At 40.4% G+C, this 16,032-nt stretch overlaps 1 protein-coding gene across 1 annotated transcript in view; it reads left to right on the top strand.

Moving 5' to 3' along the window:
- LOC117256981 (copine-9-like) overlaps nucleotides 1–16,032 on the top strand; it is a 351,865-nt gene that overhangs the window by 123,820 nt on the left and 212,013 nt on the right. The window contains exon 5 of the mRNA XM_033626735.2: nucleotides 10,003–10,042. Within this exon, the coding sequence (XP_033482626.1) occupies nucleotides 10,003–10,042 (40 nt within the window). The remainder of the gene's footprint in view (nucleotides 1–10,002; nucleotides 10,043–16,032) is intronic.

Raw genomic sequence — 16,032 nt, 5'->3', positions numbered from 1 at the left:
AAAGCAAAGACGGTTAGCTCAAGCAAAGTCTCTGGTGCGAGGCAATACAGCGAAAGCTATCTTTCATTTGGATTTACTTTCACCAGGGATGCAATGAAACCGACTCCGTTGTGCTTGGTGTGTGGTGAAAAGCTATCCAACAGTGCTATGGTCCCAAGTAAGCTTAAACGCCATCTCCAAACGAAACACCCTTCACTTCAAAACAAGAATGCGGACTATTTTGTTCGCCTGCGTGAACACACGGAGAAACAGGCAACTTTCATGAGAAAAACCACAAAGGTAAATGAGAGAGCCCTTAAAGCTAGCTACCACGTTGCTGAACTTGTAGCTAAGTCAAAAAAGTCGCACACTGTGGCAGAGACATTAATACTTCCCGCCTGCAAAGCCATCGTAAATGAGATGCTCAGACCTGAAGCAGCTGAAGAAATAGCCAAAGTCCCTCTCTCAGATAACACAATTTCCAGACGTACTGATGACATGTCTGCAGACATCGAAAGTGTGGTTTTGGAAAAGATCCGTATCAGTAAGAAATTTGCATTGCAACTTGATGAGTCTACTGATATTAGTGGACATGCTCAACTCTTGGCCAATGTGCATTTTGTGGATGGAGACGCAATCAGAGAAAACTTCCTTTTTTGCAAGGCATTGCCAGAAAAACAAACAGGAGGGGAAATTTTTCGGGTCACATCAGAATATCTTGAACAAGGAGGACTTAAGTGGGAAAACTGCACGAGTGTCTGCACTGATGGAGCTGCAGCCATGGTCGGGCGCACCAAAGGCTTTGTAAGCAGAGTGAAGGAAAGAAACCCAGATGTGATTGTTACGCACTGTTTTTTACATCGTGAGGCCCTCGTAGCCAAGACTTTACCAGCAGACCTAGTTCCTGTGTTGGATGATGTTGTGCGCATGGTAAACTTTGTAAAGTCACGACCCGTGAAAAGTCGCATATTTGCATCTTTGTGTGAGGAAATGGGAGCGGAGCATAAAGCCTTGCTGTTTCATACGGAGGTCCGATGGTTGTCGCGCGGCAAGGTCTTGGCCCGTGTGTATGAGCTGCGGGAGGAACTTAAAGTGTTTCTGACAAATGAGAGGTCCGATTACGCAAAGCTGCTTGCAAGTGATGAGTGGTGTGCAAGGCTGGCATACCTGGCAGATATTTTTTATCATCTGAATGAACTGAACACACGAATGCAAGGCCGAAAACCTGCTTACAAGTACAGATAAAATAAATGGATTCCGTTCAAAGGTGCAACTCTGGCAACAACATGTGGAAAGTGGCAATCTTGAAATGTTCACACTCACCAAGCAGTGGCAAGATGTTAACACTGCTGCATTGTGTGAGATAATAGTTAAACATTTAAAAACTCTTGAGGAGAAGATGTCATTTTATTTCTCTTCAGCCTCCACTGAATGCCTTGACTGGGTTAGGGACCCATATAGCTCAGCATCAGTTGGTGGAAAGGACATGACTTTACAGGAGCAGGAGGAACTAACTGAACTGAGACAAAACCGTGGTTTAAAGCTAAGCTTTGCTGATCTACCTTTGGACAGTTTTTGGTTGGCTACTGCCAAGGAGTTCCCCATTCTGGCAAACAAAGCTATTTTGACATTGCTCCCATTTTCCATGACATATCTGTGTGAGGTGAGCTTTTCAAGCCTGACTGCTATAAAAACTAAAAACAGAGAGAGACTGAGAGCTGTTGAGGAAGAGCTTCGTGTGTGTCTTTCTTCGATTCCTGCCAGGATATCAGCTCTGTGTTCATCCAAACAGGCCCAGGTTTCACACTGAGTGAGTAGAAATATGAACGATTATAAAATACTTTTTCTTTGTGTTTATTTGATTCCTATTCAAGACACTTTGATGAGAACGACTTTATATTGTCAATATAGGCTACAGAGTTTCATTTTTTAACATTTTCTGCTGGTGGTGTGCCTTTGGTGGTGTGATTTTTTCAATGAAAAAAATGTGCCTTGGCTCAAAAAAGGTTGAAAAACACTGTTCTATATGCCCTAAAAAAATGCAAAGTTCTCATTTTTTTCTTTTTTCTTTTCTTTTCTTCTAATTTCTTTCTCCCTTTTTTGGTTAAAGTCTATTAGGCTATAAGAAATCTATAACAAAATGATATGCTCATTCTACATGAACTAAACTAACATGAATAAACTATATATATAAACAACTACTTAATTAAATGAATAATTTCTTATTTTCTTTGGCATTTTTGTCATATACAGGTAGGAAGTGGTAATATATAATATAGTTTCATGTGATAAATAATTTGATAGATTGATTATTTAAAATGTTTCATTTTTCTGTGCCCTCATTTTGGATTTGAGCGGGTACATTTGCTCAGAAGCTGCTCTGTGCTTTGTCTCATAGTGACAAGTCTGTCCATTCTTTGTCAAAGCTCTGTTTTCACTGTCACAGTCTGGCTCAAAAGCTGTGACAAAAGAAGAAGACCAAATGGCTGCCATGAACAATGATTTATTAAAAAACATAAGTTAATTATTAATACAATGTGTAATCAGTAGGTCAGTGGTGAGCTGCATGTATGGGTGCGTGGCACTGTGTATGGATAACAAACTAAAAAAAAATAACAGAAGCTGTCCTCAGGCCGGCTGGGAGGAGACGGTCTTCCTGTGAGTGAGAGAGACACTGACGAAGGAGGGAGATATTTATACCAGATCACACACTGGGCCTAGGTGTGGCTCATCCTCTCAGCTCCTGCAACACAACCAGGAAAGAACCAGCAACAGCCACCAAGAGCATGGGAGAAGGGTCGTCACCTCACTGTCTACTTTTCTGTCTTTAGAACACGCCATGTGAATTTCATCTGACTCTCCTATTTCTCTGACTGACTGATGTCTCTTGTCTCATCTCTCTCACATTTCACCCTCGTGTCTTAGTCGAGTCTCAATGCTTACTGAATTGCACAGATTTGATTGGCTGAGAAGCATCACATAAGATGATTTAATCCATGCAATTGGTCTGTGAGTTTTCTGGTTACTAAAACAATGCTACAAATGCTGTGCCAGTTAAAAATGCTTTGCTAAAATGTAATCATTCAAAAAAGAGGGACATATTTTGTTCATTTTGCTAACAGGGGGGATGGTGACCCCCTTCGTCCCCTCTAAAATGGCCTACTGTGTATCTGTGTTTTACATAGACGTCAATTCGGCTCTATTTCAACCTCTGCTGCCAGCTTATTGGTGGAACAACAGTGCCAACCCCATTCTGTGGTCATGTGTTTTTTCTACAGAACATGTGGAATAACAGTGCAACATCACTGATTGATCAGGCTGGTTTAAGTTGAATGTTGAAAGTCCTTGTCTTGTCTCGTGCTTTAAATCAGTCATGCTTTAAAAAAATGTATTTAGTCTTTATTTAACCAGGTTTCTCCCATTGAGATCAAAGATGTCTTTTACAAGGGGGACCTGGTCAAGAACAGCAGAAACACAGAGTTTCAACAACAAATAAAATTTACATAAAAACACATAGATTTGAGTAAAAAATAATCACATAAAACCGTTGCACACAGACGACCTGGACTCAATAGAATTCAGCATGGCTTTAAACTCATTCAAGGTGACCTGAAGCTTATGATCATTCTGCAGATGGTTCTATGCTGTTGGTGCAGAGAACCCACAAGCTTTTTTTTTCCCCAATTCAGTTTTGACTTGGCACAAGAAGATGCAAAAAGTCCAGAACAGAGATAATGATTTCCATATTTTATCTTCAAAAGAGAAGATAAGTAGGTGGGAATTTAACCAACAATAGCCTTGTAAATAAAGACATACCAGTGACTGAGGCGATGTGTACAGAAAGCAGGCCAATTCACTGTGTATAAAACACAATGGTTAGTAAGTAATCCACAGTTTGTAATAAATCTCAGGGCCCTATGATACATGCTATCCAGCATGTGAAGACAGTGAGCAGGGACATTCATATACAACAAATCACCATAATCAATGACAGGTATTATCACCAATTTCCGTCTGACATGAAAAGAAAAGCAAGATTTGTTTCTGAAGTAAAAGCCAAGAAAAAACGTTAGCTTTTTCATGATATACTGGCTATATGCCTTAAAAGGCAAGTGGTCTTCAGTTAAAAGGTAATTAACAGTAGATGCCAACTCAATTTGTTGACCTGATTTGGTAAGTTTTCTTGGACAACTCAAAATTTACTGGTCTTGACATTGTAAAAATCACAAGTTTGGTATTTTTCTGCATTTAGAACAAGTTGCATCTGACAAGGTTGTTCTTGCATTCTATCAAAAGCATACTAAAGATACAAAAAAACTTTAGTAGGAGTGAGTGAACAGCAATAAAGGACAGTATCATCAGCATAGAAATGAAAGGTAGAGTTGATATAAAGCATTAGATGGACTTAAAGGGCCAGTGTGTAATATTTGGCATGGTTTATTGTCAAATCTGAATCTGAATCTGAATATTCTACCCATTAATATGTTTATATAAGTGTATAATTGCTATAAAATAAAATTCGTTTGGTTTTTGTAGCCTTATAATTATGCTTTTATATATATATATATATATATAGCAAGGGCTTTGCTTTAGAGAGGTCGCCATCTTGCGCCGCCATGTATGTACGGCAGACCGAGCGGACAATCCAGCCAGCCAGAGAACGCGTTTCGCGTGTATAAATAAACCAACGAAGACAGTGGAAGGAAGGAAGAAGGAGGAGGAAACAGCAGAGAGTGTTAGTAGTTCGTAGATAGAGAGTGGTGGAAGGTTTTTTTAGTTATAAAGTTGCGAATGGACCACACTTACCACACAACAGGAGAGAATGAACCCGAACCGTCATCTGCGAGGAAAAGAAGACGCAGCTTCACTCCTGTGATGCACTCTGTGCGGCGCTTTTCCTCCTGATGATATATCTCCCCAACGATGGTAGCAGTAGCACCAAATCCCATTCTGTGCATTCAGCCTCTCTTCTCACCCGCTCAGCATCAAACACATGGAGTTCCTCATCTGTATGCTCCGGCTCAAACAGGTATGGCTCTGGATCTGTGTCCGCTACAAGAAACTCTTCAAAATCGCGTTCAAAGTCGTCCATTGCAGCTACTATAGTCCGGAGATATTGCTAGGCTAAATAAACAGCTGAGCTCTGTTTACCGGCTACGCTGTCAGTCAGTGTGCGGGCTGGAGATTGGTGGAGCAGAGAGGGGAGGGGGTCCCCGCTAGGTATTGTAAACGAGAATGTGTGTATGGAGTGTGTGTGTTACGCTAGAAGAGTCAGAGTTTGGGACGGAGTCTTTTACCCCCTGGAGTGTTACCGGAGTTTGTGGAGTGCTCAAATAAACTGGCCTTTTTCCTGAACGCTCCTCTGGTCTCCTGCTCGTGAGGGATTCATTACAATATCATAACATGGTTTAGATTTCTAAATAAACATTCACCTCTTCGCTAGATAGACCTACTCCTGAAAAACTCTTGTCTGCGCAAGGCTTTTTGTCTGTACGAGGGGTGAGCAAGTGAGCCCTACAATCTAGAATTTGACCACTGATGTCACTGTTTTCAACGGTTTTCAACCCATTTTACACAGTGGCTCTTTAAGCTAATGAAGAGCTTTAAATTGCTGAAATAGAACAATAAAAAATTAATCTTGCTATAGATGCCAGCTACGGATATTATAGAAAAATAAATAACACATGTTGACAGTGAACATTCTGCATGTTCAGTTAAACATTTTGTCATTGAATAGTTTACAGATACGGTCCAAATTACAAATACAAAAGCAGTTGTAGGGCTGCGCAATGTGGAGAAAATCCAATATCAAGCTATTTTAACCAAATACGTCAATATCGATATTGCAACAGCACTTTAGGTTTGACTATTTGCTTTCACAAAGTATTTACACAATGAGATTTTTCATGATCATCCATATAATGTGATGTAATGACTAAGTGGGTAAAGGCAAATAACGCAAGTTTGGAAAATATATTACTATACTGTAATGCCGCCTTTAAAACCAGGAAAAGAAAACACTTCCAATATTACAACATACAGTACAAAATCTGAAACGATATCTAGTCCCACATCACAATATTGATCAACTTATCCTCCTAGAATGATTTGCATGACATCCTACGAAAATGCGCACACAACAGTTTGTATGATTAGCGTCCCACAAATTACGTTCCATCCCTAACCTAAACTTATGTAATTAACGTAAAGTTACAGAGGTTAGGTTCAGGCAATAAAAGTTACTGTGGCTAGGGGTTAAGACGGTGAGGACATACATGGTTTTGAACACCCATCTCCATAGGAAAGCCCTGTGTTTTGTGACCTATCCACCACCCCAACCTGCAAGACCACTCAGGACCACTTCCTTCTTTACTCCCTTCACAAAATATGTGGGTTATGTATGAATTACTGGCTCATTATTACGTGGGATATGTACAAATTTGGGTGCATTACTTTTCATAGGAAAGTGTATGAACAGTTTATGTGAACAGTCTGTCTTGATATAATATCAATATATTGCCCAGCCTTAAATAGTTGTATAATTATGTATCTGTTTGTCTTCTTTAAGGAGGCCATGTAAAGAGGAGCTATAGGAAATTGGGAAAAAGATGTAAAAACAAATATTAGGAGATGGGGGAAGGCAGTTGTTAAAGACAGGGGGAAGGGAGAACAAGGCAGAAGAGCCTGGGACACAACAAACTGTCCTCCCAACATTTGCTCTTACAGACTATTGTTTCCCTTTGAAATGCAAAAATCGTTGTAGAGTGTATGAAAAGCCTCAGCAACTGGGGAAGTTTTTTGTGCCAACTGTTTAAAGTGTTGTAGACACTGAAGACTCTGCTGTTGAAATTTTTTAAGTCTGACAGTCTTATTTTTTTAGCTTTGCTTTCAGGGGCTAACAGGGGAGCAGCTGGTCCACAGGGCTTCGGCACAAAAACTACAATATAGAGGCTTTGTCAGTCATCTACTTTAAGCCTGCCTGCTCTCTGGAGAGCTGAACACTACTGAGATGTACAGTGCATCTTTATAGTAAAGTTGGAGCAGCGGGCTCAGTTCAGTACTCTGTGCTTTTCCTCCTCTGAGTCAATAAAGAATTTCTTTTACAACCTCGTTATAGACTCCCATGCTCCATTTACTTTAGGCAGCCATGGAACTCCTGTAGGAGTTAGCATGTCAGGTTAAATATGTGGCTCTGTAACTGAAGTGGAGAGAGAGAGATCCGAGAACAGGTGAAAAGATTGTGGCAGGTTTCTGCAGAGCTCAGTGTCATCCTCTGTCTTCTCTGCAGACTTGAGAAAGATGCTGACAGCAAATGAGCAGAGCAGAGGGGGAGACAGAGAGAGATCCAGAGAGATGTGAGGAGCTGAAGAATACATGATGTCTGTGCAATGTTATCCGACACACGGGTGGATTTCCTTTGTCAAACATGAACAGGGTCCTTTCAAAGAAGCCCCTGGTGACGGCACTTAAGAGGAAGTCCTTGGGGACACAGTAGCCTTAAAAAAGAAAAAGAAACCACATTCCTGCCAGAGAGGAAGTGACTTCAATCTGCAACTTGATCACAGAGTTCATTATACAGTATAGCAATGCTGCTCCAGATCCATACATTTATTTTTCATCACTTATCTCTCCTATGCAGGCCATATCTAATTATTTAATTGGCATACATGATTTTTATCTTTAGTTTTCCCAGGAGAGCTGTCCATTATCTCTGTGTTGCTTGTAAAATTAAATACACAGGGATAATTTTCCTTGTTTTTCTTTTCAGACAACCCCCCACCCAACCCATCCTTCCACCTTCCACCACATTTTTTTCCTCAGAACCTAGTAACTACCAGAAACATGGGACACACTATGTACATTTCCAAATTTATGTGAATCCACAGATACTTTGGTTGCTCCACCATGCACCCTTTATGCTAATGGAGATAGTAACTGCAAAGAACTCATATTGGTACCCTTTGGTAACCCAGGATAGCTACCTACCTACCTACATACCTACTGAGGAAAACAAAAGCATTATACTTTTCCTGTGTTAGGTGCACAATGGCTGATGCACATTCTTTGTGCTGTATATCAAGCCTTCATTTTATGGTGGATCTTCCTATAGACAACCTAGGCAGCCACCTAGGGTGCCACTTCATTTTCTGTAACCCTTTAAACAGTTAGGGGTTGCGGGTGGGCCTGGAGCCTAACCCAGCTGACATTGGGACATTGATACAATAATTATCATTATTATTATTATTATTATTATTATTATTATTATTATTAGCTAAGTTGTTTATTTGCATTGATATCTCATCAGATGTAGTAACAAATACAAAAGATAACAATAACATTAATAAAACAACAACGATAATGATAATAACAATAATAATGATAAATAGATATAATAAATATCAATAAAAAAATCATGCTGACACTGGGAGAACATGTATACTCTGCACAGAAGGGTTCCTCCACCCTGGGGTTCAAACCCCCACCCTGGTTTTGAACCAGGAAACCTCTTGCTGTGAGGTAACAATGCTAACCACTCTACCACCGCACCACCCCCAAAATCCCTATTTTCTAATGTATCTAGGCTAAATTGAAGAAGATATACTTTATTAATACTTAATGGTAAATTCAGTTTTTTCACTCTACTGTCATGTACTCACAGGCCCCAAAATACACAGACATGCACAATTGTCACACTTTCCTTTTTTTTTTTTTTTTTTAAATTCCAAAATATGACCTTTATTTTTCAAATTACATATTGTATCTCCCTCATTTAGGGTATAAATTCAACATTTCCCCCCTCATTTAATATGTCGTGCCTACTTTTAAAACATTTTGCAACCAGTTAATTAGCTACTTTCTTTCATGTTTCACATGCAAAATTTTCAAAATGTGAAAAAAACAAAACAAAACGGAACAATAGTTTTATATTTAGTATGTTTTGAACCTCCAAACAAATCTAGTTTTTGAATAAACAACAACCTATTAACATTTATTAACAAAATATCTTACTCCTATGTTTTTACCATCATCTTCATTGTGATGTCCCAACATTATCCTATCATGGATAGTTGGTGGTGGAGTCGAGAACTTGTCTGGTGCAGGGAAGCAGATTGGTGTAGTAGTAGGTGCTCTATTCCTCTGTGTAACTTTATACTAACTCCGGTGTGTGTGTGTGTGTGTGTGTGTGTGTGTGTGTGTAAGAGAGACAGTGAGAGAAATAAAGGAATGATTCCTTTTCTCCTCTCATTCACTAAGACACTTCACCAGACAACACACCAGGTGTTATTGCAGACAGACATATACAGTACAGTATGTACAGTGAAACCACTGCATCTTCTACAGAACAATGTTCAGTACTTCTGTCTTCAACATATAAATCTTTCCTAATTCACTCTGGTTTGCTCCCTCCTCACAAGAGCTACCATTCAAATTGAACTCCTGCTGTTCCCAATGCTTGTCTTCCTCACCAGCTCCCTCCTCTGAACTGAACTGAACTATTGGGTGGCAATACAATGAGAATAAAAAAAAAATAGTAATCAGTGTTTCACACCTTTGTATTATTGATTACTGTAGAGAATAGGCCCCAAAACATAACAATATTTTTGTTGTTTTTATACCCTTATCTGGGCAATTATCAGAGTTGTAAAAATGTAATTCATTATTTTTCAACAAGAACATACAAAATATGTCATTCATAAAATATGTATCATTTTGGATTTTTATACAAATGATCAGTTTATTTTTGAATGATGGCATGAAGCCACATGACCTGAGTAGCTGACCCATCCCCACCTTCAGGGCTTCTCATGATATAAAGTGCACCCACTTAGTGACTCTCCCCCACAGCCTTTGAAATGATGAACCCATTTAAGGGTTAAGAAAAAACTTGTCCCTTTCCACTTTCAGACTCCTCTCTCTCTGTTGTTCTTACCAGAATGTATGTTGCATTGTGTTGTTAGTGGATAGCTGTATGTATTCCAAAGTAAAACACCTAAAGTCTACTGTCTTTTTGTTAAATTACAGGTACAATGTGGATACCAGGAGCTCCAACCTCTCAAAACATGTAAGCAGCCTTTGAGAAATCCTATTAATTTGTTCCACAAGATAATGACCAAACTGGTCTGAAGGTCTGAAACTGGCAAGAGATGGAAAAAATATATGAAATAAGAAAATTCATGACTAACAAATATTGTTCACTAAATAATTAATTAAAAAGAAATAAAGCTCTGCAGGTTTCCAAACTTAGGGTCCAATTGATTGGTTAAAAAGTTGATTCAGCTGATAAAGTGTATTGTAACTTAATTATTATTGCTTATTTTACTCTTCTACTGATCTCTGACTTACTAGTTTCATTTAAAAATGTATCATATTTTGGTCTTAGCATTTTGGTCAGTAATGCACTGATTTCCTTGCCCACCAAACATCTCCTATTTTCCTCACTACAGGAAACTTTCCAGTGTTCGTAATGTTTCTATGATAATGAGGTGTGCGTGTTCATGTATGTCAAGGGCAGGGATTGGTTTAGGATCAGTGGTAGTTGGCTTACCTAAAATCAGTGGTAGCTAAATTCACTAAGCATCAGCCAATTTAGCTACAGCTAATTTTGTCATTCAAATTAAACACCAGTGCAGGTAATGCTCATCAGACATATACTTTGTACTGTCATTGTGACACTGCATAAACACATGTAGATACTGTTTTTGGCTGCTAATAAAGTTGTACATGGACACTCCCATGTCATTGCCATAAGTGTTTAAAAAACTAGAAATACCAATCAAAAGGTCTGTTCTTTAGGTATCTTCAGAACACCTGGAGAGAGTTTCTTCAAATTTGGCACAAATGCTCACTAGAATTCAACAGTGAACCGTGTAAACTGTGGTGGACAAAGGTGACTGTGAACTTGAGTCTGTCTCATTTAGTAAACTTGATATTTCAAGAAGGCCTTGAGGGTGTTTCTCAAATTTGACACAATTATTGGTCTCAGCGATGAACTGATTAGAAGTTGGAGGTTGGAGTTCAAACATCAAGGTCACTGTGAACTAACAAAACATGTTTTTGCCATAGTTCAGTAATTCATTCGCTAAAGGTCAAAGGTCGACTTCACTGTGACATCATAGTGTTATGCAAAAACCCTTTTCTGGCCATAATTTAACATCATAGATCAGGAACAGAGGTTGAGACATTTGGTCAGATATTGAATATGTGATGCTCATCTTGGGTGACCATCTTGAAACTGTGCTGATTGTATAGATCCTCTGTGCTGCCGGGGGAAAGATGTGTGTAAAGCATCAATGTTTTCACAGACATGGATGTAAACTTTAAGTGCAACTTGACTGGTTCACTGAGGCATACAACCGCAAAGGCATAATTCTGTTTTAACTTGTCAACTGATTGGAGGTAAAGGATATAAAATGTAAAACTTTTCTCTTTTTTCCTTTCTTTTCTTCTTTTTATTTTTTACCTTTGTCAGTACCTTTGTTTGAGAATTTCTTTGAGATGTTTTCATTGTGTCTTTTCAGCTTTTGCTCTAACTTGTGTCTGCCTTTCCTTACTGCTGCGCCACCTGGATGAGCAGAAGGTAGGCTGACATCATGTGTTACACCTTTATTTCATTTCTCCTTATCTGCTAGTCACTTCCTGAGCTGAGCTGAGCTCTTAGCATTACGTTAAACATACAGCTGGATGATGACCTTTCATCATGTTTCTGTGACTGCATAACTGGTTTATATCAAAATGAAGGGAGTCACGCTGTTCCACAGATAGTACACCATCTGCGCTGTAGATCTGCTCATCACTGAGACTACGACTGGAATCTCAAAATCCCCCAACAGAATGTTGCATCTCTTTTCTTTCTTTCTTTCTTTCTTGTCTAAATTCAACTCATGGGTGTTGTAGAAGTGTGAGTGAGTCACTGTGGGACAAAGTGAGTGAGTGGATAAATAAGGGAGTAACTGAGTGAGTAAATGAGTGTATGGGTGTGTGAGTCATTAAGTTTTCTTTACATTTGACTGAGGTGGAAAAGCTGTTGCACTAATAAAAACATAATGCGACAGAGTACAATGGAAAAAGGCTTAGCCAATAAATCCTGCCGTACATGAAGCATATGACCTAAATGTCCACTGAATCCTCAGCCTCAGCAGACAGTCTGAAGCAGATAACATTACATCTGTGTGGAGTCATGTTTTCCACATGGTTTTCCACCCTTTCAGGTTTGACTTAAAGCAACACTTACCTTACTTGCAGTTCACACAGCACTTAGAAAAAATTTGAACATCCCCAACTCCCGCCTCCCTCCAAAGTCCCATCCCCCTCCTCCTGCAACTCCACCTCCCTCCAAAGGCCTACTCCCCCCTCCTCCATTATGTCCTCATTACGTCTGTGATAGACGTAGGCGTTGGCAAGGTAACATTAGAATCACGGAAGAAGAGAGTGAGTGTAACGTTACAACCAAGACAGTCAAACGCAACCCCAGAGTTTTAAAACTCAACCGGAGTCAGTGATGACTAGTAAGTGGAAACGCACAAGGAAGATAACGTTAATGTTTCAGAGGCTACGCTATAGTAGGCTAACAGCCATTAGCAACTGGATGCTGTGTTGTCATATATAACGTTATGAACTGAACTGAACTTCTTTAGGCTGCTGCACAAAAAACGAAATGACATTTCGCATACCTCATGCAAAAAGAAACAAAACATTTAAAAACAATTTGTGCAACATATAAGAAAGAACATATAGTGCAATAGTAAGATGAAAAGGGTCAACATTTCACAGCCAAAAACTCCACATCCTGAGAGCAGAACTGGGAGATCCTCTTCACATCACAGCACCATGAATTGTTTGTGTATATTGCTAGACTGCCACCACGGAGCTTACCAGACGATGCAGCCTCCCTGTCTGCTCTATGTAGTGTTAGCCACGTTAGCTCAACACTGGAGTCTGGGGTCTGCCCATTGGTCCGACATCCCATTGATCCGACCATATTAAACCCATTGTTCCGAAATCATCATGATGCCCTGTGGTTAAGGTCTGGTTAGGTTTAGGCACAAAAACCACTTGGTTAGGGTCAGGAAAATCAGAATCAGAATCAGAATCGGAAATACTTTATTGATCCCTGAGGGGAAATTATTTATGTTACAGGTGCTCCTTGCAAGAGAGTGAAGATACATGAAAATATAAGAAATTTAAACAATAGTATTAACAAATATATAGTTAAATAAACAGGAATTATTAACAAACATAAACGTAAATATATATATATATATATATATATATATATATATTGTAAACAAAATTTACACAAACAGAATATATACAGTCAGGGTGAATGGGGTTATTGCACAAGTTAAATTAAATTATTGCAGTGTGTGAAAAAGTCTCAGGGCCACTCAGAGGGAGGAGTTGTGCAGTTTGATGCCCACAGGCAGGAATGATTTCCTGTGGCGCTCAGTGGTACATCTTGGTGGTATGAGTCTCCCACTGAAAGTACTCTTGTGCCTGACCAGCACATGGTGGAGTAGGTGTGAGACATTGTCCAAGATAGTTCGTAGCTTAGACAGCATCCTCCTCTCTGACACCACCATCAGAGAGTCACACTCCGTTCCCACAACGTCACTGGCCTTGCGGATCAGTTTGTTGAGTCTGTTGGCGTCCGCCACTCTCAGCCTGCTGCCCCAGCACACAGCAGCATAGAGGACAGCACTGGCCACCACAGACTCATAGAAAATCCTGAGCATAGTCCAGCAGATGTTGAAGGACCTCAGTCACCTCAGAAAATAGAGACGGCTCTGGCCCTTCCTGTAGAGAGCGTTAGTGTTCTTAACACAGTCCAGTTTATTGTCAATGTGTACCCCCAGGTACTTATAGTCCTCTGCAATGTCCACACTGACCCCTTGGATGGAAACAGGGGTCACCGGTGTCTTGGTCCTCCTCAGATCCACAGCCAGTTCCTTTGTCTTTGCCACGGTGGTCGCGGCGGTCGCGGCGCACCATCAAGGCAAAAATACGCCCGCCGGGAGCCGTTCAGCACCACGGAAGCTCCCCACACAACCCGGACCCCAGAGTTAATAACAGGAGGTTATGGTGTTTCATTCTCTTCTCTCTATGACACTTGTATCTCAACCAGTAGCCTACTTTTGTTGCGTTGCTGATCCTCTATGGTACACAAATACAGTATAGCCTAGTATAATCACATATCGGAACAACGGGACGTCGGACTAATAAGAGGTCGGAACAATGAGAGGTCGGAACAATGCTACGGCACCGCAGTCTGATATGTTACCATTCATCCATGTCTCAGTGAACACAAGGACGCAGCAGTCCAGCAACGACACAGCGCTGCTGGCATCTCCCCGTTGGGACAACTCTCCCCCCACGGTCATCTCAGGGCTAGCTTGACGTAGCAGGCCAGGTTTGCTACACATCCTGAGCTCTCTTGGTTGTAGCGTTAGATCTCTGCAGCAGTTTCTAACATCTGTTAGAAACTCGTGACTGTATTGCACTGAAGAATTTACTTCTTGTTGCACAGTGTTTACTTCGCCGGTGTACGCAGAGTCTGTCCGTGTTGATTCAGACTTAGAGGCAAACTAAAAATACCTGTCCAGGAGAAACTCTGCAACCATCTCGTCCCTTTTTAGCTCAGGATGAAGCTGCATCAGTCTTCGCCATCACTCGAAAGCAGAGCCGATGTTGACCTGAGTTTTGGCTCTTGCAGCATTCTTCTTGCAGTTCTCTCTTAGTGTTAGCTTTTTCTGCAATATTCTTTCTTTTGCCAACTGATTTCCCTGTTGGAGCAGCTGGAGGTGGAGGCAGTGGTCCGCATTTGTCTGCCATTGTTACGGAGAAAAGTTTATATCCACAAGCGTCTTTGTTACTAGTGTATTTGTTGTCTCACAGACTCGGGGGTGGGGGCATTCGCTCCAAATGCAATGATTGGTTGGAGTTTTTTTAGAACCATATGAGAATGGTATAATTATGAGTTTTTATTTCTGGTGTAATTCACTTACATTTTAGTGTGCCATCAGCTTATTAATAGCATTTTAACCTTGACAAAGAAAAGTGTATAATTTCCAGAAAGGTAAGTGTTGCTTTAAGCTATTGTAATTACGGCATCTCATGTGGCACCCACTGTTCATCTCGACGTGCACAGCTTGTCATATTCACATAACATCAGAGTTGATGGAAACATGATTAATAATTTGCTATTTTTGCTGATTTTTCAAATTCACTGCTCTCTCCATCTAAACTTCCCACAGAGTTGAGGGGAGGGTGGAGAGGTTTGCTCCCTCTGCCTTCAGCTTTCCATATAGACTGTAGAGCTTAGATTCTCTGCCCGAGCCCGAGCCCGGCCCGAGCCCGGCCCGACCCGGCCCGCAGGCCCAAGCCGGGTCGGGCCGGGACCCCCCACCCCTCTGACTGGCGTGACAAGGACAAGGAGCGTTAATTATAACAGCCAACTTATTGAAAAAATTTAAATTGGGCTCGGGCCCATAATTACAATTAATTGGACGGGCCGAGTCCCGGACATAACATGCACGGGCTTGGGCCGGGTCGGGCTGAATTTTTTGGGCCCGATCTAAGCTCTAATAGACTGATGGAAGGGCAGAGAGGTCCCAGAACAGAGCCATAATACCAAATATCGACCTGCAAATAGAAATAAAGTTTTCTTTGACTAAAGTGGTCATGACTGAACTATCTTAAATGACAAAGAAAAGCAGAAAATTCTCACATTTACAGGCTGGAACTAGTGAATGTTTCACATTTTTGCTTGAAAAATGACTGAAACTATTAATTGATAAAAAAAAAAAGAGGTGGCGACATGCACATCCCAAAGAAAATTTCAATTGGGTGCTGGATCAAAAAACTCAAGTGAAGATGAAAAAGAAAAAGATGATCCGCACACCAAATAGAGCTCCCATTACTTTATAATTTTATTTTGTCATTCGTGACGTTTCGAGCACGCAAGCTCTTTCTCAGACTTGTTAACAGAGTACATGTGGAAACGCCATTTTAAATACCCACAATCCCTGCAATCAATCAGTGCAATGCATTACAGCT

Source organism: Epinephelus lanceolatus, chromosome 1 (assembly GCF_041903045.1).
Source record: "Epinephelus lanceolatus isolate andai-2023 chromosome 1, ASM4190304v1, whole genome shotgun sequence".
In the NCBI taxonomy this organism is placed as follows: domain Eukaryota; kingdom Metazoa; phylum Chordata; class Actinopteri; order Perciformes; family Serranidae; genus Epinephelus; species Epinephelus lanceolatus.
This window is presented reverse-complemented; position numbering and strand designations above follow the sequence as displayed.